General features: G+C 42.3%; 2 protein-coding genes across 3 annotated transcripts in view; both read right to left on the bottom strand.

Moving 5' to 3' along the window:
- The window catches only part of LOC115731290 (cysteine-rich receptor-like protein kinase 44), a 101,955-nt gene that overhangs the window by 24,267 nt on the left and 52,604 nt on the right, over window positions 1-25,084 (bottom strand). The window contains exons 1-2 of one of the 2 annotated variants that reach the window (XM_048276955.1): window positions 2,247-3,168; window positions 1,867-1,995 (exon numbers count right to left, since the gene is read on the bottom strand). The exons of the other annotated variant lie outside the window; for it this stretch is intronic. Coding sequence (XP_048132912.1) covers window positions 1,867-1,995; window positions 2,247-3,168 — 1,051 coding nt within the window. Of the gene's footprint in view, window positions 1-1,866; window positions 1,996-2,246; window positions 3,169-25,084 lie in introns of those variants that run through there. 2 annotated transcript variants of the gene reach the window in all.
- LOC115726524 (cysteine-rich receptor-like protein kinase 34) overlaps window positions 23,383-25,084 on the bottom strand; it is a 55,722-nt gene continuing 54,020 nt past the window's right edge. The window contains exons 6-9 of the mRNA XM_048276195.1: window positions 24,486-24,696; window positions 24,103-24,340; window positions 23,845-23,971; window positions 23,383-23,724 (exon numbers count right to left, since the gene is read on the bottom strand). Coding sequence (XP_048132152.1) covers window positions 23,383-23,724; window positions 23,845-23,971; window positions 24,103-24,340; window positions 24,486-24,696 — 918 coding nt within the window. The remainder of the gene's footprint in view (window positions 23,725-23,844; window positions 23,972-24,102; window positions 24,341-24,485; window positions 24,697-25,084) is intronic.

Genomic DNA, 25,084 nt, shown 5'->3' with positions numbered 1-25,084 from the left:
ACTTGGTGACACTCATTTGGCACCGGCGGTGGCCGATGATGGCCAAGGATGCAGGTTGGCGGCGATCCAAGCAGGCGCAGGCGTGGGCGGAAGCTCGCGAAGACATCGCAACAAAGAAGAAAAACAACAAATAAGAAAAATATATAAAAATAAAAAAATTGAAAAATATTTAAAGATATTAAAATATTATTAAAAATTACCCCGTTGGAGTTGACGGGTCCGTTAGCTAGCTAAAGTTGGCGTAATGGACTAAATTGGTAAAAATACAAGAGGTTTAGAATTGATTGACATAAAGATAAATTTATGATTGAATTGGCACAATTGTAAAAGGTTTAGGACTGAATTGGCAAAATTAAAAAGTTTAGGACTGAACTTGCAAAAGTGCAATAGGTTTAGGACTTTTTAAATAATTTTCTTGATACACATGTCATAAATTTATGGCAAATTAATTATTTAACTACCAAAAATCCTAAACTAGTAGATCTTAGACAAATTTATCGTTAATTTTCTTTGAACTAGATTGATACCACGAAGACACACAAACTAGTACATATGTGACAAAAAAGGGTCAAAATCCTAAACCGAGACATCCATCAACCGTCACGTGTCATCCAACTCAAGAATTTACTTGTACGATTTAACAAAAACTAACATAGAGTAAATTTGTCACCGTGTACCAGTTTTGAATTTTTGGCAGTAAAGAAAAAGTTTAAATTTATCATAAATGTATCAGCTTAGAATTTTTCGTGGTATTAACGACATTTTAGATCTAATAGGGTAGTAAAAAAAGTACCTTTGACCTATGAATTTCCATCAAAGGATGATCTTTGGATGGTTGATATGTAGCTTATCAGCTTGTAATATATATTTTGAAAAGAATATTTACGACTATTACATCATTATTGCTGGGAGAAAACAAAAAAAAAAAACCCAAAAAAAAAAAAAAAAGAGGAAGACTATTTCTGACTTTGACGGATTGACCAAGAGCAAATAAGCCTGGTGAGTATCGAGAATTCTTTCCCCTTCTTCATGCAATGAATCCTTCCGAGCTCAAGTATAAGAATTCTTTCCCATTCTTCCAAGCAATACCCGTGCAGATCAATCGAATTTTTGTGCTGAAGTCTGAACATCAGAGAGACCATTTTCAAGAGTGCCCTGCAGTCAAATTTTCATTTGCAAGAAACGATGTTTATCTCCATGTAGCGATGTAATTCCAAAATGAACATCAAAGTAAATTTCCAGCTACCCGATACACTTTTCTGAATCCGCCTTCTCCAATCTTACTGTCTTCGGAAAAGGAATTTGTGGCAGCCCCGATCTCGCTTATTTTGAACTGTGAGCATTCAGTAATTTCAACCTCCTCTTCTGCTGAAGAAAATGGAGAGCAATCAACATGAGATATCAAGAATCCAAACAGAAAAAAAGTTGTAATTTTCTTGTTCTTAACATGCCATTTGGGCTTTCTTGATCATTACACCAAAATGTAGGGTTGGTTTTAGATTATCCACCATCTCTTAGAAAGTGAATATCAAGGAATTATTTTACCCAAGATCTGTAATGTCGAATAAACGGCACACCATTGCTAAATTTCATACGCTGTCTTCTCCTTTAATGGACTTTACATTGATTGGAAGACAAAAATTCTGTTTGTTTAGTGGAATAATGCAAAATAAAAAGTCTACAAAATATGTAAAGATGCCAAAGCAGTAAGCATTAGGGGTGCTCAGTTCCAGAGTGAGAACATTAGAGGTGATCATATCAGGCGGTACTCCCTCCACATTGTTTAATCTTTATGCTAAGCTTGATAAGCAGTCATTCAATAACAACTAAAATGCCGAGCATAAAACGACCAATAAATCCACAAACCAGATAAGACCATCCATGGATTACTTCTTCTCCTTCTGATAAAGCAATGAGCGGAGACAATAACCATCACGACAAGAACAGCCGAACCTGCGACAGCAACCGCAATGCGTAATGATTTCAAGATATTACCTGCCAACATCAAGCAATGAATTTAATCCAATTTGAAATTGAAACTCATGATTACTAGCATTTCACATTGAAATAAGTCTGAATGTAGAACAGGCATCCAAACATTTAGCTCTATTAATCCCCATTGATACATGAACAGGCAATTTCATGTGTATCGGATAAGACTTTATCTCACATAGAAGGCGCGGACTCTGAATGAGGGTTGTGATTCATGAATTTAAAATCAGCGGTAACCTTAAAATTGAACCTACCACAGGTGACTTGGGCATTTGCAGGTGGAGGAGTAGGAGGGTCGTCCTCAGCAACTGCAGTTGGTGGCGACAGAGATGACAGAGGATTTCCCGGCTTGGACACGAAAAACGGGTACAAATCCCATCGGAAAATGCAGCTCGGCTTCTGAACAACGCCACCTTGATATCCATGGCAACACTGTTGATAACCATCTATGCATTCCCACAAGCAGCTCTGGCAATCAAGACTAGACAAATCGGGGCTGCACTGCAACAGTGCGAACATCGTCTGGAAGTTCGGCAACGACGTCCTCCCTGCCGCGAACTTGAGCTTTGACGTCCCCATCGAAGCCCTCACTGCCAGCTCCTCTGTCAAGTTCCTCCATATCGGATCGAACTCATCCTGATCCATCTGGACGTGGCCGGTGTTATAAAGCATTTGCGCCGGAGATGTCTGCTTCACGCCGTAAATCGGAACATTAGAGTAACGGATGATGCACGGAGGATTTCCTGTCCCCCAGGAGAACGCAGCTTTCTGGGTCGGACACTTGATCATCAAATCTTCAGCAGCAGAGCTTATGCACTTGAAGCAAGTGTCATTCGAAGAATCACCTCTGCAGAAACCGAGCACGTAAACAACGTCTGAGCCTTTCCCTACTTTCCCTGAGTAGAACCCGCCGTTCGAAGCCATGTCGCTAGCCAGAGAAGAGAGGACAAGCTCACGGTTCTTAGCATAGTTGCCGGCAGCCGTGAAGTTGCCAATGTCGTAGCAGTGTTGAGCATCGGACAGGCCAAACGTTAGGATGTGAAGACAGAGAAGGACAGAAGGAAGACGAAGAAGAAAAGGAGGGGTTGAAGGAGGTTGTACCGACATCGGGGTTGCTGGCTGCTTCATCACCGTCGTCGAAGATGAGAAGCATGAATGGTCCTCTGTGGAGATCATATGGTTGGAGTTTGGTAATGCCTGGAGAGAGGGGAAAAAAAATAAGTCGTGAATAGATTTTGACGGAGATGAGGACAATGAACGAAGAAGACCATTTCAAGATCTTCAAGTTTAGGTTGTTGATATTTTCCAACACAGAACACGGTCCATGTCAAAGCGCGTTTGTGTGACAAATACAAAATCAAGAAATCGCTAATTCATTGCACGAAAGGCCCAACTATATGTTCATTTTGCAAATCTAGAAATTCCAGCTCTTCTAGAATATTAGCAGAAGACTATAACAACCTCAAGAATTAATACCACCGAAAACTCCAAACCAATACACTTGTAATAAATCTACCCTCTGTTAGCTTCCTTCAAATTTCACCGCTAAATTTGCTAATGTGGATGACATGTGACTTGGTGCAGTGATGTGGACCAAGTATACACGGAAATCTCATAAGAATAGTACCGTGAAAAATCTCAAACGAGTACATCGGTGATAAATTTGCCCTATATTTACCTCAAACTAATTTTTTTAGTCATCAAAAAACCTCAAATTTGTACATTTGTGACAAAATTATTCTAAACTAATTTTTTCGATCACAAAAAATCACATCATGGTACACGCGTGACACATTTACCCTCCGGAATAGGGCATGGTAATGCTTAAGATATTTGACCTCTACTAGGCCAAATATCACTAATGGAGTGGAAATTATTAATCGATTCATGGAGAGACCTTACCAATCACATTTGCAAATAGCAAAATGAATTCTATGGTATGTTAGTGGAACTCGTGATGATGGGATTTTATATCCCTACACCGACAATTTCAATTTAGTCGGGTATACCAATAATGATTGGGCAGTCAATACGGAAACGCAGAAGAGTACTTCTAGATATGCGTTCTTTCTCATATCAAGAATAATTTCTTGATCCTAAAAAAAATATTATTGCACTCTCCACTGTTGAAATAGAATATATAGAAGTAGCTTCCGTAGCATGTCAAGGGATATAGCTTCATAGGATGCTTTGTGAACTGATGGATGGATAGAAAGGTCCTACCAAATTGCTGTGTGATAACAAATCGGCAATTGCATTAGCCAATAATCCTTTTTTCCATGGCAGAAGCAACCACATCGGCATCAATTATTACTATATTCGTGAATTGGTCAAAGATTGTGAGATTGAGCTTGATTTCTATAGGTTTGAAGACCAGATTGCAGATATCCCGACAAAACTATTGAATGCGGATTTGTTCAAAAAAATTGAAGATGATGCTTGGTGTTATGGACTTTCAAAATCACTTTTAAGGGAGGCTATTAGAAATAATAAAATAAATTTTGGAAGAAATTTTGTACTTGGACTCATTTTCGTGCTTGATATGGCGGTCATTAATGGGGGGCACACGTGGGTCCAAGAAAAGAGAAGCAAAGTCCAAACCGTGGACTTTGTCTTGGGTTGGATAAGGGCTCAGCAAGTTCTCCTTTCACATGATGCGGGCTGCAACGAAGAGTAGAATTCAACTTTGATTTGGACTTCTTTTTTGGATAAGATTTCCGCTAGTTCTTTCACACTACAGTCGGAAACTTCGAGGCGGTGAATTTTTCTTGTAAATAAATTAGGAAGTCCTTTGTTTAGAGTAAGCCATATAAGCCTAAGCATAAGAGTGAGAGAGGTAGAGAATTGTTTGTACAAAAAGCTTATAGTTAAGCTTGCGTTTTCTTTGTGTAAAGCTCTTGCAAAGACATTTTGAATATTACTAACTCATTTTGCAGTTGAGTTCTCTCGAGACCGAACCCTCCAAAATTCCGTCATCCCTTTTGGTTCCAACAGACGGATCATACAATTAAAATATGCGTCACGCAGCAGAACAATAGCACAACCACCTACAGCCGTGGAAAATAGATCTAAGCCTATAGAAAAAATTGAGATTACACCATGCTTTTGGATTGGCATCGTACCTATCAAGTTTTACTAAGAAAGAAATTGTACTTATGTTCATTTGTGTTTGAGTTAGCTAGTTATTTGATGTAGTTGTGTTGTTCAAAGAGGTTACGGTTATACGGAGCCATTCTCAGAGTATTATGAACAATCAACGTTTCAGGGGAAAATTGTCCAATTCAGTCTCAAACTTTTTAATTAAGTTAATTGAGTCCTTAATCTTTTCATTTTCCAATTGAGTATATTTGGCCAATTTTGGTTGTAAATTGCCGATGTGAACATTGATCGTTTCACGTGGCACGGCTGACGTTGATGTGGACAAATTTTTTACTTTTTAATATTTTTCAAATTTTATTTTCCTTTAGTGGTTGGCAAGGGTTGATCGGGCCTCTCCTGTCGTTGGTGAGGGCTGCAAAGGCGAGGGTTGCGGCCTAGCCGCCTTGCCTAGATTCAGCCGAGGGTGGCCTCATTGCCTAGTCACTGTCAAGAGCCTAATGAACCACGCCGACAAAAGTAAAGAGAAAGTAAAAAAGGAAAAGAGAAGGAAAAAAAGGAACATAATAATAAAAAATTTCGCAAAATTATTAAAACATCATTAAAAAATTCTCATTGTTAGCATTGGTAGTGTCACGCAGGACAGCCGATATCCATGTCGGTGAATTTTGGCCAAATTGGTTGGATGGACTCAACTGGTAAAATGTGAAAAAGTTTAAGACTCAATTAGCACAGTTAATCCAACCAAAAAAATTAGTATGATTAAAAAGTTCAAGACTTGGCAAACGTATAATTCAAGACTTGGCAAACGTATAATTGGTCTGATTGAACAAATATAACATTTAATCCTACCGAACAAGCATGCTAGAAACTTAATCTTGATATATTTCCGTAAGTTAACGTGGTGCGATTGAGAGAGGGCCCACGAAGAGGTGCCTTGCGAATGGTTGCCTTTTTATCTATAATTAACATAGATAATTACCAGGGGCTAATTAAAGTTAGAGATTATAATGACAGAAGCATACGTTCATTCATTCTCTCTCTCTCTCTCTCTCTCTCTCTCTCTCTCTCTCTCTCACACGCACACGCACACGCACACGAATACAAAAAAAAGCATTGTAGTTACTTTGAGAATCGATCGGCACTTATGTATTGGAACGTGGATATTTTCCTTTGTGATCATATTCAGATCAGCGTGGGTTATAGATTCACCGAGGAACCGCTTGTGATTCAACGACATCTCTGGGAAATTCCGCAATTGAACATCGAAGAGGTTATTCAAATTCTTCGTTGTTAAATTCCAACATTGGTATTAGAATCTTGGTTAGAATCTCAGCTTTTTTCCATTGAGCAAGCCTAGTGGTTTGACGTACTGATATTGTTGAATGAATCGTTAAATACGAACCGAGTACAAAAGGCGACTCTCGATGTTGAAGACCGTATTGTTCGGCGTACTTCGTAGAATCTATGCCCAATGAAAGTTGGTATTGAATACATGAACGGACTCGTCTCATCGAGACACAAAAAAAAAAAAATGAATGATCGCACATCTATCGTGGATATCGAATTCTGTTGCATGCGCTACACGTGCCTAGACGGCGACGACCCACTAAGACTATGGGCAAATAATGTCTGCATACAAAATTCAATTTGGTGAAAGTTAATATTGATCATACCATCAAACTTGTCTCGGTGATATGAGAAAAATGAGTGATCGCATGCCTCAAACGGCTGCCAAACGAGCCTACACGTGCCCTCACAAATAGTCACAATGATCGTATGTAGGCCTTATGCGCGATATCCATGCAACGGGTGAATCGTTGTAGTGGCTGAGGTGGCACTAACGTCATCCACCAGGGACCCTATTCGTGCCCGACCCCATTAACTGTTGACCTATCCAGGGTTAACATGTCAATGGTTAACCGTTGACCATTAGCGAACACGATTAGATCGGTCAAACCGGTTGGTCAAATTGGTTGATCATCGGCATGTGCAATGCATACACCGAGACTTCAAGGAGGTCGTGGAGGCGCATTCGAGCTCTAATCGGGGCGTTCTTAGTACATACATGTTCGTATTTGAATTATCTAAGTTGTGGTATATTTGTTTTACATGTTTAGAGCTTTCAAGGATATAAAAATACATGTAAAACCCTAAATACATTTAGTTTTTGGGTTTTTATTGCATTTTTACCCGTATTTGCCCATGGTTTTTGGAATACAGAACCTAGTTTACATGTAAGTATTCACATACAGATAATGCATTGCATGGTTCATAGGTAACATATATAAGATTTGATGTGCTTGTAATTTCAGCTCAAAGTAAACTCGAATAATGGCACGAGATCATTTTTATCTTGAATTCTGCTTTTGATTATATTTGATGCTTGAATTACTTGAATATGAATTCGCATCATGCTATGTCTTTATAAATCCGATAGTATGTGACCATTGGATCATACATGTAGATTATTATTTTCTTAGTGGGAGTTCATACATTGGTAGAATTCGATGGAATTGTCACCTAGAACTTAAATTTTGCGCAAATTGAACTAAATCCATGATGGAAAGACAATCGCAACACAAAAGTTGATTTAGAATGTAGTGAACTTTTGTTTCGGTGTCTTTTATCACATTATCATTTATTTATTTTTCTTTTCTCTGTAAAATTAATTATGCGTATCAATGTGAAAAATGTACTAACATTAATTTTTGTGTTTATTTTTGAATATACAATTGTCATTGACTATGCTTTCAGCATATAGGACCATTGTGGCTGGCCTTAACAAGGGTAAAAAACTAAACGATGACAATTATGATATTTGGCATCAAAAGGCTCATTACATCCTTGAAAAGTAAGAGGTTTTGGAAAATCTCAACCACACCATGGTTCAACCCGAGCAAGGAAATTTTGCTCGACAGAAGAGATCAAGAAGCTCATCAAGGTTGGAAGAAGAATAATAGCATTGCTCGCATCACATTGCTGAGTTGTGTCCAAGATAATCTCATGTGAGAGTTTGAAGGACTTAAGAGCACTCAAGAAATGTGGGTTACCTTGAAAGATAAGTTTGGAGGTAAGTCTGCTACTAAATTGAGAATGCTCACCATCGGGTTCGACATATTCTAAAAGTGGCAAATCAAATGATCAAGCAGTATCTTGAGAAGATGTCAAACATGACACAAGAGCTCAAGACAAGAGGCCATACCCTAATTGATGAATAGCAAGTTCAAGTTGTTTTTAGGTTTCTTCATGAAAGTTGGGAGCATATGAAGATCAACATGGTGCATAATAAGAATATCACAATTTTCAATGATACAACACGTCATTTCGAGTGAGAGAATAAGCATCTAGAGGTTGTTAGATCCTCTACCCATGCTTATGTTGCTGAAACTAGTTAGCACAAAGGTTCAGTTTTAAGCGCAAGAAGAGCTACAAGTTCAACAATAAAGGAAAGGAGACTGATCAGCCATAAAAAAAAAAAAAAAGAACAAAAATCCTCCATGGCAAGAAGCGAAGGGGGAAGAAGGACAAGGCTAAAATGATCTATTACAATTGTGGCAAGATAGCTCACTTTGCTCATGAATTCACTAAGTCGAAGAAGGTAACAAATTACTCCATTACTTTAAGTAATGCTTTTGTTTCTAGCGCTATAGTACTTGATGGATCACATACCATGTGGGTTGTAGACTTAGGAGCCACAAACCATCTAGCTAGAGACCGAGGAGCATTTGTGGAGTGTCATCGGATATCGTAAGGAAAAAGATGGCAATATGTTGGAAATAACTCTAGAAATGAAGTGAAGGCTATTGGCACATGTAAATTGAACTGGCGTGGTGGTTAAACTTTATCCCTATATGATGTCCTCTATGCTCCAAATATTCAGCGGAACTTGATCTCTATAGTTGTTCTTTTGAGCTTAGGTTATGTAGGATTGTTACATCATTAATGCTGGGACATGTTGACACCTAAATTTTGATTTCCCTTAAATCATTTATTTTGCATAAAAAAATGAGAATTAGTCTTAGTTCTCACCAAAAATTAATTTTTCATGCATTGCATATTTATTTTCTTTCAATCATGCACTTTGCAGTTTGGATTGGCAGTGCGAAATTGAACTCAAATTTACAAGCTATCGAACGAAGCATAGCATGCAAAATTCGACCAATCATGGTTGGGAGGGGGGGAGGAGGCTGCCAAATTTATTTGAAGGGTTTGAACTCATTCTTGGATTTAAGTCGATCTGTTTTGCTTGATTAAATTTGAAAAGAGCTTTATCTAATTGTTCAATTATTCAAATAAAGCCTAAATTAAGCCCAATTGATAAAGCTTAGTCGAAAATTCCATTTAATTTGGAGCTTATTTGACCCAATTTCATTCAATTTAGACCAATGAGGATATAATTTCAATCATGCTTTAATATTGGGTTTATTTGGTAAAATTAAGAAATCTCGGGCCCCAAGCTTGCAACTTCTTAGACTATAGATACAAGCTTATGTTTAGGGTTGTGGAGGAGGCCAATTCAATACACATACACGGCACCCAAAAATCAGAGACGTGTCTCTCTCTCTCTCTCTCCCCCTTTGGTCTTCATCCACGCTTTAGAGCGGAGGGCACCGACAATCGTCATACATGGCACTTTGGGGACTTTCACAATTCTTGATATACGACAAAGAGCAACAGAGAGAGAATCTTCACCATTGGAGCACCCAAACAGAACCTTCAACCAAAGAAGCTACTCCAATTGGCTACATGAACAAGTTCCACTCACTTGGGCCAACGAAAGTCCAAGTTCAGCGGTGAAAAGAAGTAACCCAAGACTCGGACATCTTCACTCATCCAGAGGCGATTCATCGAGAGGATAGAGGAGCAGATCTCGAAATGGTGGTTTTGTCTTACTTGGGAAATAACCATGCTGGCGACTACTGTTTCTTGGTCCCTTTTGTCCTTGCAAGCTTTCCAAGAAGAACCCTCATCAGCGAATAATTCTCAAGGCTGCTGGTCATCCGCGACTACAGCAAAGACAAAGTCGGTCCCGCACTAAGAAGGAATGGCCACAGCGACCATCGTTCGGGCTTCCCACGCACATCCGGTTTTCTACGTTATTTGGTCACCGTGGTGGTTTATTTGGTTTTGATCAATCATATTCCGGACTCCGGTCTAGCTTGCGTCGCCCTTTATTGGAGGTTGCTTCGTTGAATCCTTATTACCAAAGCTAGTATAGATTGAATCTCGAGAATTTAGGCAGTGGGAATTGAGAATTTCCTGAATCATTGATCGAATTAGTTTAGGGTTCGATCGATTGATTGTTTCATTTTAGGATCGAAATTGTTGAGCCTAAGTTTTGTCCTAACAAAACTAGATTGAGTTTAGACGAGAATACCCTTCGTAGAAATGCCAATTGCCTAAACTACCCTTGGCTTGGCAAATGACCAAATGCCCTCGACAATTTTAAAAATGATGAAAATGCCCCTAGGGTCTCTATCAAAGTATTTAGGAAGGGAGGACCCACCTTATCACTTATGCCTCTAAAAGTCAAGGCCACCTTGTCACGCCCCGACTCTCGAGCTCGCGATATCCCTACCTTACTCGCCTCAGGTCATGAATGATAGCGTCCCAGGTAGCTATCGACCTATGAAATTACAGCGCATGTGAAACGTGCAAATCTCCCAGACAATCAAAACAGCGGGATAGTAAAACAGGAAAATCAACACAGTCAATTCATCAAAAACAATTTCATTAAACAATCAAAGCAGACGAATCTTAACCCTACCGAGCTATAGAAAATATATACAACCCTATACTTTGGGGCGGCTCACTAGGACCTCGAAAGACACAAGGTCGGGTAAGGTTAATCCTTCGTCTACTCCAAAAAATCCTACCACAATCCTCCGGGTTCATCGTCCATGGCCTTCAGCTCTGCCTGAAAATTGTTAACCACGACGGGGTGAGAAATTAATCTCGGTGAGCCAAAGCCTAAGCCCGGTTAGGACGTTGATTCGCTCAGACACCCTAAAAGGCAATCACATCATTATAGAACAAATATTTCAACCATATGCAAGCTTACCCTCCAGGCCACACGTAATGCAATGCGGACTCGACTCAACAATCAACCAATCAAATCAATTCAGCTCACCGCAAAGCATCACAACACTTGCATGCACAGGACACCACACGTAGTCCATTTATTATCAAATCCGACCCGTAGGTCCCGCACACTAGTTAGTTGGTGCTCTTACGGCGGACCGTGCATCGTCCCTTACTTCCGGCGACGGCGTCTGATAGTCCATGTGACTCCGCTCGACCAACCGGAAGACAATGATTGTTGACACGGCACGGAGCTAACAGGAATCCTTAAAAGGCTTCGGCCCATCACAAGCTGCGACCGGCAAACGTACACCCGGAAGACAATGATCGACGCGCATCCAGAACCGAGAAGACAATGATTGCCAGGACCGAATGACCAGAAGACAATGATCGTCGGAATTATCCCATTATGTGACCACTCGGGCACTTCGACAACCAGCCCGTTCATTTCTTGGATTTAGGTCGAATGCTCATACTCGCATGTTCAAATACTTGGCCAAAGGCCGTTTTCGTGCAAAAACATGCAATTTTATCTCGTACGTGGTCACATGAATGCGCAATTTAAATTGACTGACAGACCAAACAATTTGGGGCGATTAACCTCTAATCGGACCCCCACGGCAATCAACAATCAAGCTGGCACTCACGGCCAACAATTCAATAATTCCATTAGTCAATTGCAGCCAATCAATTATTAATCCCAATTTCAATTCCAATTGCGCACTCGTCTCTGACCTATCGCTCGCTCGCGATCAATCAATGCAAACAATCAAATCAATCAATCAATCTAATCTAATTAGGCATGAAATCATAACTAATTAGACTAACTTAACCAATTAGGGCCATTGAACCCGAACCAAATTTCTAACCTAAACCGGCCCTAATCGAGCTACCTAAATACCTAATAATCTAATTAAACTACTCCGAACGTAATTAGCGTCCTAACCAAGAGTTAGGGGCCAACTCACAATTTTAATAAGCTCGGGCGGACTCAAATCGGGCGGCGGCGACGCGAACTCGGCCTGGCCCGACGACGATTAAAGGCAGCCCGCGACCTAACTTGAACTTCGACTTCAACCCGGTCCGGGACGGCCCGAACGACTTCGCAACACTTCGGGAAGGTGGCACGGGACTCGGGGGTGGCGGCCGGTGGCTGGAGCTGGCCGGAACAGTGGCCGGCCGACGTGAACAGTGCTCGGCCAGAGCAGGGCCAGCAGCAAAACAGAGGCGTTCGGGGCTGTTTTTGGGGGTTTCGGGCTGTGGAAAGCTTGGGGGAAAGTTGGCCAAGGTCGGGGGGTGTCCGGGGAAACTGTGGGTGGTGGCGACGGCGCCAATGGACGGCCGGAGGCGGCTGAACAGCAGCAGCACAGAATCCCGCCGAAAACAAGGCACTTGGGTCAAAACAGGGGAGGGTAAAATCGAGCTCAATCCGAGCTCTACAGGTGCCGATTGGTTGCGGGTGGTTTTGGGGGGCGTCAAGGGGTCGAGGACGAGGTCCTAGGGTGGTCGGCGGGCTGTGGGTCACGGTGGAGGAGGCTGAAACAGCGGCGCGAACCGGCGACGCGAAAACAGGGCAGGAGGAGCTTCGGTTCTGTTTCGGGGCTGATCGGCGGCTCCGCGGCGGCACACGGCGGTAGGGCGGCTTCCGGGAGTTGAGGGGGAGGTAGAGTGGTGGTGGGTGGCGGCCGGAAGCGGCTCGGGGCGGCCGGTGCAGCCCAAAATGCCTACGGACGCGAAACAGGGCAGTCCGGCGTCCAAGTCTTCGTGGGCTGTTTCCGGTGGCTCGTGGTGGCGCGCGGCGGTCGAAGCGAGGTCGGAGGGAGGCTGAGCGACGACGGGGGAGTGAGGAGGTGGCCGGGGTGGTGGTGTCGCTCAAAAGGCTGGAGGAAGGAGGATAGGGGCCGTTCGGTGGGGGGTGGTCGCGCAAACAAGAGAGGAGGAGGAAGCAGACGTGAAGAGAGAGAGAAAATAGAGGAGAGACAAAAGACCTACGTGGGCTTTGACTGGTTGACTAAGGGGATGACCAGATTTGACTGGGTGGGGCCCACGGGTCACTCAAATTTAATGATTTTTGGCTTATACGTATAATATCCAAGGGCGGTTCCGTAATTCGACAAATCGGGACTGATTGGATTTTTGGTTCAACCGATTGAGACTAAAATTTGGATTTTCACGGGTTAAGTTCGGTCCGGAAAAGTTTAGGCGTGAGGATTAAAAATCCTAAGTCGCGGCGACCACGATTTCGAGACCCAATCGAAATCGAACAACATTTCGGGATTAGTCCAAATTCGTCACTTTCGTCCTTTCGATCCAAAATTTGCACCTACCGAAATTCAATTTTCTTCATTTATTGAATTCGGGCAAATTTTACAAACTTTGAATTTCCCGGGCGTCACACACCTACCCCCTCTTTAGCCGGCCCCTCTCTCTCCCATATCCTCTCCCAACCGCCTCTCTCTCTCCCTCTATTATCTCTTTCTCACCTCACTCCATCTCTCTCGATTTTCAGCCTCCGCCCGGGAAGAAATCGTTCGTTTGAGCTCATCCGGAGGCCAAATCGAGCTCCATTTTTTCCTACATGATTGTAAGATCAAGGGAAATTCAAATCTATAGGCTGTTTGTTGAAGAAACTCTTATATGTTCATGAATTCGTGCTGAACAGAAGCTGGTCGGGGATACTTGGTCGGTTACGCTTCTTCAGCTCTGTTTAAGGGAAACAAGGCTGTTGCTCATTGTTGCGGCCTGCTGCCACCACTCACTCCAACCGCTTCAGCCCTCCTTTGAGTTTCAGGCACCACCTCCAATTATCGAAAACCGCCATAGAGCCACCGAAGAAGCTGAATAGCCAGCAAACCCAACCTGCCCTGTTTCCCCTGTTTTTCGTGCCGCTTCTGTTCTGCTTTGAAACAGCACCTTCTGTCGCCTTCCTCCGCCACTAGCAGCCACCACACACTTCCCGACACCCCCTCAAACCTTCACCGACCAACCCACGAAGTCTCGACGCCGTTGGAACTATGAACAGCCCAAGACCGTCTCCTACCCTGCTGCTGTATAGTGCAGTTTTCAAAGTCTGACTTGGACAAACAAGGCTCATTCACATAGCAAACGAACCCATAACCGCCCCAAACTTTGTATACACCTTCCTCTACCTCTATACGACATTACCAACTAAAGAAAAACCCCAAATCAATTCCGAAATTTGAAACTGCACACGTCACCATCCGGATCGCTCAATCTGCCTAGCTTTGGAAAAAATGGACTGTCCCCCCTTTGCCATCGCTACTCCGTCTACCATAGCCTCCCTGCTACCACCTCACACCTCCACCCTCGACCCTAGAACCATCCATTGCCCGTAGCTTGAAGAGCCACCACAACGCTGGAATTGCCCTACCATGCCCCGCTTGTAGTCGGTATGCCCCGTTTTGGCCTGTTCCGTGAGCCTACGAGCCGGGCCATGGCCTAATCTAACCCGGGCCATGTCTTGTAAAGTGGGCCGAGAGCCTAGGCCAATGAGCCTAGTCCTTAGGCCAAATTGGCCGAGGAATTGCGCCCTTGAGCCCGGGTCGTGAGCTAAGAATTTGGGCCATTTGTCCAAGAAATTTAGCTCATGAGCCAAGTGTCCGAGCCACGTCCGACGTTCGTGCCCAAGGATTTTCAAGGACCGTCGTCGCACTCGTCTCGAGTAGTTGACTGTGAGTTGACTTCTAATCCCCGGCTAAGTTGTTCATTGCATTTGGAATTAGTGGAATTGAATTTCCTATATGTTTAAGTAGATCAATTAAGGCCCGATTAGGCTAGACTTGATTAGGTTAAATAGCCTTTCTTGGGAAGATTAGTTGATTGCAATGATTTTTTATTGAAATGCTAGATTTTTAGATACCCTTATGAGAATGAAATTGGTCCTCAAAGTGTCTATGTTTGCTATTAAGTTGACTTATCTTGCGAATTGTTTGATAACCTCATATATGCGATCGCGTGTCTCGACTAACCGAAGGTCGATCGAGTGAACGTTTGAGGGTCATTGACTCTATCTGCTTAGCTAGACCTTTTAATTGGCATTATGCATTCATATGATCTTGAATGCCTCAAAATAAATTTTTACCATGAAAATGGCAAGAGCCAAGTCTTTGAGCATAATTGTGTAAGCATCTCGCTAAATTCAAAGCTAAAAATGAGATGGTTGCTGGATGAGTTGATTAGTCATATGATGGAATGATGATGCGTGGCCTGTCGAGTTTGCAGCATGCCTATGGCATGAACCTCTTGACTCGTCGGTTGTCCGACTTCCTATGTTGTGTCATGAGTCGTTGGATGCCGATTACAGCTTGTGACAAACCGATGCTCCCTAATAGAATGCCTACTTGAGGTATTGTGTTACCACTTGTAGTTGCCGTCACCAAGAGGTTATGGGACGATGCCTGGATTACCGGATGACAACCATAGCATTGTGTTGCATGAATCGTATTAATAGATTCCGGCATTGTGTTGTACGGATTTATTTACCTTTATCACGTAAAATCATCTTTAATAGCTACACTTGTGTGGTGTCCAAGGTCTAATTGATGTTGAGCTGCATTATGAGTATTTGAGAATTTGACTATTGAGTTGAATTGGCACAATCATATACTACGTCTACATTGCATTATGCATGACCTCCTGTCAGGTAAGTTGATTGTGGAAGACATACATGTATTCCATGGTCTGTGATTGATTAATAGGATGTTTTGGATGAATCAACGCCTTAGCCGAGCTTAGGCATTGACTCATTGAGATTTATATCTCACCCGCCATTGATAAACTTTTCAAGTCCGAGTTGATGGAACTAGTCTTTCTTGTGGAACTATTAAAGCGAGGGTGACGTAAACCTTATTTGGAGTAGATATGAAGTTTATCCTTACCCCATCTCGAAGCATGAGACTGATTGGTATATTACCCCGATTGGGTTATGACATTTCTGCAAACGAAATGATGTTTTTGAATTGAAGTGTTTCTTGTTTTTCTATCCTTGTCTTATTTGTTGTCTAGGAGTATTTAGCATTTTTGCTTGCCCAATAAAATATCGTGGGTCGATAGTGAACCCGGGACTCTATCCTTTATGACCCGAGGGACGATTTCAAACGGATGCCACCTATTCGGGGATTGGGGCGTGATATCCAATTTGGTATCGTAGCAAGGCCAACCCGATCCATTTGGTCATGGCCTAGAGTGATAAGAAGCGTTGGGATTTGGGATAGTTAGTAGGATTGTAAGCTTTATTTGTGTGTTTGTTGCTTAAGTTTTAAGGCTGTATGCTCGAGCTTTTATTACGTGTTGCTATGGGTTGAGTAGAGCTTCGTAAAATACCCGCTATATTAAGCAAACCGTAATGAGATAGTGCCTTACGAGAGGTAGGTTCAAGAAGGTTCTGAAGTGAATGGAACCTTGTAGATGTTGAAACTTTGAAAGCTTCAATTGGACATTAAGTAAGGAATCAAGCTATTGTTGACGCCGTTGCTCGACATAGAGACCTATTAGATGGAGGTAGGAGCAGTGGGCCATTGATGCTTGAGTTGGTGAAGCAACTTTCGAAGCTTGAACTGTCGAGGTCTAAGAAAGTAAGAGATTCGGAGAGTGCAATCCTATGGATTAGGAAAATGGAGAAGTCTGCATTATTGAAATGCTCAGAAATAGGCAGAGTAACTCTAGTCATATATCAATTGTAAGGTAAAACTAGAATGTGGTAGGAAGTCATGTAAGGAGAGACCTTTTTCGAAGGTATGATCCCGATGTAGGGCGATTTCATCGAAGCCTTCTATGGTAAGTTTGCATTGAATCAAGTGCGAGAACAAAGGATGATTGAGTTCTAGCAGCTTCGACAAGATCAAATGACCGTAAATCAGTATGAGATGAAGCTCGCTGAACTGTCGAAGCATGCGCTAAGGATGATTGGGAACCCCGTGAATAGGGCGAAAATGGGTTCAAGATGGATTGAAACTTGAGATTAAGGATCAACTGGTGTTATTGAACCTTGGGAGTAATGATAAGCCATATGAAAAGGCTTAGTTAGTGGAAAGGAACTTGATTGGAAGGACAATCGCATTTGGTTTGCAATTAGTACCTCTTGCTAGGAATAGCCATCGAATTGAGGAAAGGTCGATAGTAGAAGGAAGGTATCCTATTCCGCCCAATCTAAGGAATGTTGTGAAAAAGCCGGCAAGTGACCCTAAGAGTAGATGTCAACTCTGTAGGAGAAAGCATAGAACAACCCCTTGTCCCTTTTATAGGTACTTGCTTTGAACATGATTAACTCGATCATCAAGTGAAGGATTACCCATTGAGGCGAAGAAAGCTCAAGTATCCCCACCGTAAGAAGGACAATCACAGGAATGTGTCCCACGTAATAACTTGGGTTGACTCAGTTAGAGAATAAAGTGGTAGGGCGGTGATATGGTTAAGATATGTAGGAAAACTAATGAGGATTAGGGAGTTACAAGCTTGGGTTTGGGCCAGTAAGTGTGTTTGATTTAAGTACTCCTCGTATGGATGGAGGATCAACTGGAAGTTATGACTACGATTTGGATTATTATCAACCAAGTTCAAGGACGTGGTTTAGTAACCAATGGATGGAATGAACGACACGTTTGGAAGACGAAGACTTAACTTGGAATCATTGGAAATTGGTGATTAACAATGGTGGAATTTGGGATTGCGATGGTTGCTAATCATGGGCTCTAGGCCCGAATCTCTACGGCACCCTAATGGGTTTTAAGTTATTGATCTTGTTGACGACCACGATTGATGAGGCAAATATGGCAAGGATATCTCTAGGTATCGATGTGCACTATAGACTTGCTAAAGAGTCATCAATTACCACCATCAAAACATGGTTCAAGAGAATAAAGACATTGTTTGTTAGAAAAGACTTCAGATTTTTTCTTCCGTAGCATGATCACTGGTGACGCCCTTAAGGAGGTTAATGAAATGGGCAATCCTATTGAGATTGCACAGGGAATAACCTTCAAAGAGAAGGTCGGCATTTATAACATGAATTAGTTGCAAAATCTAGTCAATAAAGAGTTATGTCCGGCATATGAAGATGGTTCGACTAGGTAGTCACTTAGAAAGGGTTCCAAAGACCATATCTTTTCGTAAATGATGGCTAAGAGTTTAGGAGGCCACTAAGACTTAGAGGTCGCCTTCGACTCGGACCATGGCTTAACTTGCCGCTCGATTGTGTTATGAATCGAGGTGACGACCTTGAGTCAAGCATGGATCGATTTGGGTTGATTTTACCCGGATGTAAGTCGACCATAGGATTGCTCGAACTCAAGCATGGATTAATCCATGGCACGATTTACGAGCTAACATCGATCGACAACCAAGCTGGCCATGAGTCCAATGGAGGATGATTTGTACTAGAACCCCGTACCAACCATACACTAGTCAAGATTAGCTACCCCGATCTACGTGATGTGTTGCCGGAGAACTACGGATCGAGACGAACCAATCTTGCATCAATTTGAATTGGTCATGAGAGGTGATCTCGATAGTGTTCGACCGTACCATCGATCTAGAAACGGGTGATTCCAACCCTAGTCCGAAATAGTGAAGGTAGCCCTTGACTTGTCGGTTAAGCGCGAGAAGGATTTACTTGGTAAGCTAGACAATCCAATCTTTACCTTGATTAGACACCAAGGGTCGAGAAATCCCTAGATGTTTCATTGATTGACTAGTGACATAATCAAATCCTAGTGCAATGATGAAGAGATCAAACATTAATCGATCATGCCCATATAAATAGAATGCCCAAAATGCCATTAGTGCTAGTCATGAATGGCATGTGTAGAAACAAAAAGAGAAATTGAGTCCAAGATAAGTTGGACTGTTTGAGGTCCCGGAACGAATGAGAAAATCTGGCGTATCGTCTTGCATGGTTATTGAGGCATGCTCAGGTTCACAATGCATTCCACATCTCGATGTCGGGGAAGTACAAGCCCAACCTTGCTCATATGCTGAGTTATGAAGAGATCGCATTGGATGAGCAAGCATTGTATGTGAAACATCCAATTAGAATCATGGATCGGAAAGAGCAAGTACTCTGGAATAAAACAATTTCCTCGGTCAAAGAGATATGGCAACATCACTGGACGGAAGGAGCTACATGGGAAAGCGAAGAAATTATGATGTGTACTTAGCCTATTCTTTACGAAGAGATGTAATCATAGTCAAATTTCGGGGATGAAATTTTTTAAGGTGAGGATAGTTGTGACGCCTTGGAAATTCGACCTTCTTTTAATAATAGAATTTAGTTATGGATCGTCCGTGAATTATAGTTTGTTGCTTGAGATTAAATCTAGAGGATTTAGGCAGTGGGAATTGAGAATTTCCCGAATTGCCGATCAATTTAGTTTAGGGTTCGATCGATTAATCGTTTCGTTTTATGATCGAAATTGTTGAGCCTAAGCTTTATCCTAACAAAACTAGATTGCGTTTGGACGAGAATACCCTTCGTAGAAATGCCAATTGCCTAAACTACCCTTGGCTTGACAAATGACCAAAATGCCCTCAACAATTTTTAAATAACGAAAATGCCCCTAGGGTCTCTATCAAAGTATTTATGAAGGGAGGGCCCACCTTATCACTTATGCCCCTTAAAGTCAAGGCCACCTACCCCCTGTTTGGCCGACCCCTCTCTCTCCCATATCCTCTCCCAACCGCCTCTCTCTCTCTCTCTCTCTCTCCCTCTATTATCTCTCTCTCTCTTCACTGCATCTCTCTCAATTTTCAGCGCAAGCCCGGGAAGAAATCGCTCGGTTGAGCTCATCCGGAGGCAAAATCGAGCTCCGTTTTTTTCTACATGATTGTAAGATCAAGGGTAACTCAAACCTGAAGGCTATTTGTCGAAGAAACCCTTATAAGTTCATGAATTCGTGCTGAACAGAAGATGGTTAAGGATACTTAGTCTGTTCTGCTTCTTCGGTTCTGTTTAAGGTAAACAAGGCTGTTGCTCATTGCTGCGGCCTGCTACCACCACTCACTCCGACCACCTCAGCCCTCCTTTGAGTTTCAGACACCACCTCCAATTGTCGGAAACCGCCATAGAGCTACCAAAGAAGCTGAAACAGCCAGCAAACCCAACTGCCTTGTTTCCCCTGTTTTTGGCACCGCTTGTGTTCTGCTTTGGAACAGTGCCTTCTGTCGCCTTCCTCCGCTACCAACGGCCACCACACGCTCCTTGACACCCCCTCAGACCTTCACCGACCACCCCCACAAAGTCTCGACGCCGTTGGAAATCTGAACAGCCCAAAACCGTCCCCTGCCTTGCTGCTGTATAGTACAGTTTTCAAAATCTGACTTGGACAAACAAGGCTCGTTCGCCTAGCAAACGAACTCGAAACCACCCCAAACTTTGTACACACCTTCCTCTACCTCTCGACGACATTACGAGCTAAAGAAAACCCCCAAATCAATTCCGAAATTTGAAACTGTACACATCGCTGTCTAGACTGCTTAATCTGCCCGGTTTTGGAAAAACTGGATTGTCCCACCTTTGCCATCGCTACTCCAACCACCATCGACCACCATAGCCTCTCTCCTACCACCTCACACCTCCACCTTGATCCCGGAACCATCCGCCGCCCATAGCCCTCTTGAAGAGCCACCATAACCCCAAAATTGCCCTACCGTGCCCAATTTCTAGCCTGTGTGCCCTGTACGGGCCTGTTCTATGAGCCTACGAGCTGGCCCATGGCCTAATCTAACCTGGGCCGTATCCTATAAAGTGGGCCGAGAGCCTGGGCCCGTGAGTCTGGTCTGTGGGCCAAGTTGGCCGAGGAATTGCGCTCTTGAGCCTAGACCGCGAGCCATTTGGGCCATTTGTCCAAGAAATTTAGCCCATGAGCCAAGTGTCCGAGCCGCGTCCAACGTTCGTGCCCGAGGATTTTCAAGGACCGCCATCGCACTCGTCTCGAGTAGTTGACTGTGAGTTGACTTCTCATCACTAGCTAAGTTATTCATTGCAATTGGAATTAGTGGAATTGAATTTCCTAGATGTTTAAGTAGATCAATTAAGGCCCGATTATGCTAGACTTGGTTAGGTTAAATAGCCTTTCTTGGGAAGATTAGTTGATTGCAATGATTTGTGATTGAAATGCTAGATTTTTAGATAGCCTTATGAGAATGAAGTTGGTCCTCAAAGTGTCTGTATTTGCTATTAAGTTGACTTGCGAATTGTTTGATAACCTCATATATGCAATCATGTGTGTCAACTGACTGAAGGTCGATTGAGTAAACATTTGAGGGTCATTAACTCTATCTGCTTAGATGGACCTTGTAATTGGCATTATGCTTTCATATGACCTTGAATGCCTCAAAATGCATTTTTAGCATGAAAATGGCAAGAGCCAAGTCTTTGAGCATAATTGTGCGAGCATCTGGCTAAATTCAAAGCTAAAAATGAGATAGTTGCTGGATGAGTTGATTGGTCATATGATGAAATGATGATGCGTGGCCTATCGAGTTTGTAGCTTGCCTACAACATGAAGCCGATGACTCGTCGCTTGCCCAACTTTCTATGTTGTGTCATGGGTCGTTGGATACCGGTCACGGCTTGTGACGGACCGATGCTCTATAATGGAATGCCTATTTGAGATATTGCGTTACCACTTGTAGTTGCCGTCACCGAGAGGTTATGGGACAATGCCTAGGTTACCAGATGACAATCATAGCATCGTGTTGCATGAATCGTACTAATAGATTCCGGCATTGTGTTGTACGGATCTATTTGCCATGATCACGCAAAATCATCTTTAATAGCTTGACTTGTGTGGTGTCCAAGATCTAATTGATGTTGAGCTGCATTATGAGTATTTGAGAATTTGACTATTTAGTTGAATTGGCACGATCATACACTACGTCCACATTGCATTATGCATGACCTCCTATCGGGTAAGTTGATTGTGGTTGACATACATATATTCCATGGTCCGTGATTGATCAATAGGATGTTTTGGACTAATCAACGCCTTAGCCAAGCGTAGGTGTTGGCTCACCGAGATTTATATCTTACCCCGTCGTTGATAAACTTTTCGGGTCCGAGTTGATGGAACTAGTAGTTCTTGTGGACCCGTTAAAGCGAGGGTGACGTAGACCTTATTTGGAGTAGATACGAAGTTTATCCTTACCCACCTCGAAGCATGAGGCTAATTAGTATATTACCCCGATTGGGTTATGACATGTCTGTAAGCGAAATGATGTTTTTTGAATTGAAGTGTTTCTTGCTTTTCTATCCCTATCTTATTTATTGTCCGGGAGTATTACGTATTTTCGCTTGCCCAATAAAGTATCGTGGGTTATAGCAAACCTGGGACGCTACCCTTTATGACCCAAAGGACGATTTCAAACGGATGCCGCCTACTCAAGGATTGGGGCCTGACATCTATGATGACTTCTAGATGTTTAATTAATTGATTATGCAGCTGCATGATAACCTTTGTTAGTAACTTATGTTAAAATCAATTAATGTTGACTGAATAAAATGGTATCAAAAAGGCGTTAGAATAATCTAGTGTAATCAAGTCCCCGGACTCTTTATATCCGGTTCGTAAAAGTAATTTAGTTCTCCCGCTAATATACTTAGGTGTCTAATCGACCTACAGTAAATAGATTTGCGGGCGATTTAGAATTAAATCTTTATATGTTAATCACATGGATCTAAGTTACAATTTGGTAGGCTTTGGGAGAGCTCGAATTAGATCAGTTATATATTAACATGATAATCCATTAACCTAAGAAGTTCCTGAATTTTTAGTTTGCAACAGGACAAATCAAAAGGTGGAAAGTATATTTTCCACTGTGACGGATTGACCGAGAGCAAAGAGCCTGGTGTGCAATGCCAGTGGGAATGGGAGAACACGATGTGGCAAGAGGACGACCGCGAACTCTCGGGAGCTACAATTAAACATGGAAGACTTCGATATGGACAGGAAGCAACTTTCCAATTGAATGGATCAACTCGTATTTTAATCTCAAAATTTGATTTGTACATCATTTCAGATGATGAAGTAACATCTGCGAACCCCAAACAGGTCCATGCCCATGTCAAAAGTTTGAAGTTAAGTATTAGCTGGGTTCGTATCCCTTGCAGGGTGTTTCACAGATTGCTAATGAAACTCACCTTGAGTTTAGACTTTTGAAAAGCATAAACTCAGCTGAACAGCATCTTGCATCGTCTTACTTCCATAGTCCGCTTCGATCCGACGATAATGATGTCATGTAGGATGTGGATCTGTCCTGAGCTTCGTTTGTTGACGGTGATGAGCCATTGTCCGATGAAGTCCACATTTCTCTAACACTGTCATCTGTCAAATATGCAGACCGTGTCGGCATTGCGAGGCTCGTACTCTGGCTTCCAAGCATTATATCCACCAAAGCCATGGTAGGCCGTCTTGCTACGTTCTCTTGGACACATAACAATGCAATCTGAATGCATCTTAACAATTCGCTTTTCGGACTGGCGTTTAACATCGGATCTACAAGGCGAAAAGGCGTTCCCTTTCTCCAATTTTTCCATGCCTGCAGTGCACAATTGAGAAAGCAAGCAAATGGGCTTCGTAATTCCACATGCGCAAGGAGAAGTAGTACACATTTTCACACGCTAAATTGTTGGACAAAACTCAACAAATTTAAACTCACGTAGCTCAATAGGTGCTCCGAATTCTTCTTGCCACTGATGATCTCCAATACCACTATGCCAAAGCTATACACATCGGTCTTCACAGAGATCTCTCCATGCCTTACATATTCAGGAGCCATGTAGCCACTGCACATGAAGCACATAGATCCAAGAATCATCCATCGGAAAACTGAAACTGGTGCTTGTTTTCATTGTATACTTTCCTAGAAAGGTTGAAACAAACCAAGGAGCTTTAGATAAGTTTATTTCAAACTTACGAAGTTCCTTCGATATGTGCAGTTTTATCTCTACTTTGGTCCAAAACAAATAGCCTTGCCGTGCCAAAATCAGATATCCTAGGATTCATGTTATCATCCAGCAGAACATTGCCAGGCTTTAGATCACGGTGGATAATCCTAAGGGGGGAATCCTCGTGCAGGTAAAGAAGCCCTCGAGCGATTCCTCTTATTATACTGAAACGCCTCTCCCAACTTAACAGCACACGATTGATTGAATCTGTAAAGTAGAGATCATTTAGGTTCTTAATTGTTCTGTGAGTAAAGCAAAGTACTGCCAAATGGTTTGAAGCAAGAGTCTGTCCAACCGATACATTTACCGTCAGTGAAATGGAAGCAACAAATTTAAACGTCTGAGTTCGTACCAGAAATGAATCTGTCGAGGCTACCATTGGGTGCGAACTCGAGTATAAGAATTCTTTCCCCCTCTTCCAAGCAATACCCATGGAGCTTAATCAGATTTTTGTGCTGAAGTCTGACCAACAGAGTGACCTCATTCTTGAAATGTTGCTGACCTTGATTAGAACACCTCTGAAGCCTCTTCACAGCAATATATTTTCCATTTTCAAGCTTGCCCTGCAGTCAAAATTTTATTCTGTATGAAACAATGTTTATCTCCATGTAGTGTATGTAATTCCATATGAACATCAAAATAATTTTCCAGCTACCCGATACACTATTCCAAATCCCCCTTGTCCAAGCTTATTGCCTTCTGAAAAGAAATTTGTGGCAGCCCTGATCTCGCTTATTTTGAACTGTAAGCTCTCAGCGGTTGTGACTTCCTTTTTTGCTGAAGAAAATGCAGAGCAATAAAAATGAGATCTAGATCTCCAGAATCCGATCCGAGAAAAAGCTAAAACTTTCGTGTTCTTGACAAAAATGTAGGATTAGTTTTAGATTCTGCACCATCTGTCAGAAGGGAAATATAATCCTTATGCTAAGCTTGATATGAAGTCATTGAATA

Source organism: Rhodamnia argentea, chromosome 3 (genome assembly GCF_020921035.1).
Source record: "Rhodamnia argentea isolate NSW1041297 chromosome 3, ASM2092103v1, whole genome shotgun sequence".
Classification (NCBI taxonomy): Eukaryota; Viridiplantae; Streptophyta; class Magnoliopsida; order Myrtales; family Myrtaceae; genus Rhodamnia; species Rhodamnia argentea.
The sequence above is the reverse complement of the archived record's forward strand: the minus strand, read 5'-3'. Positions and strand labels throughout refer to the sequence as shown.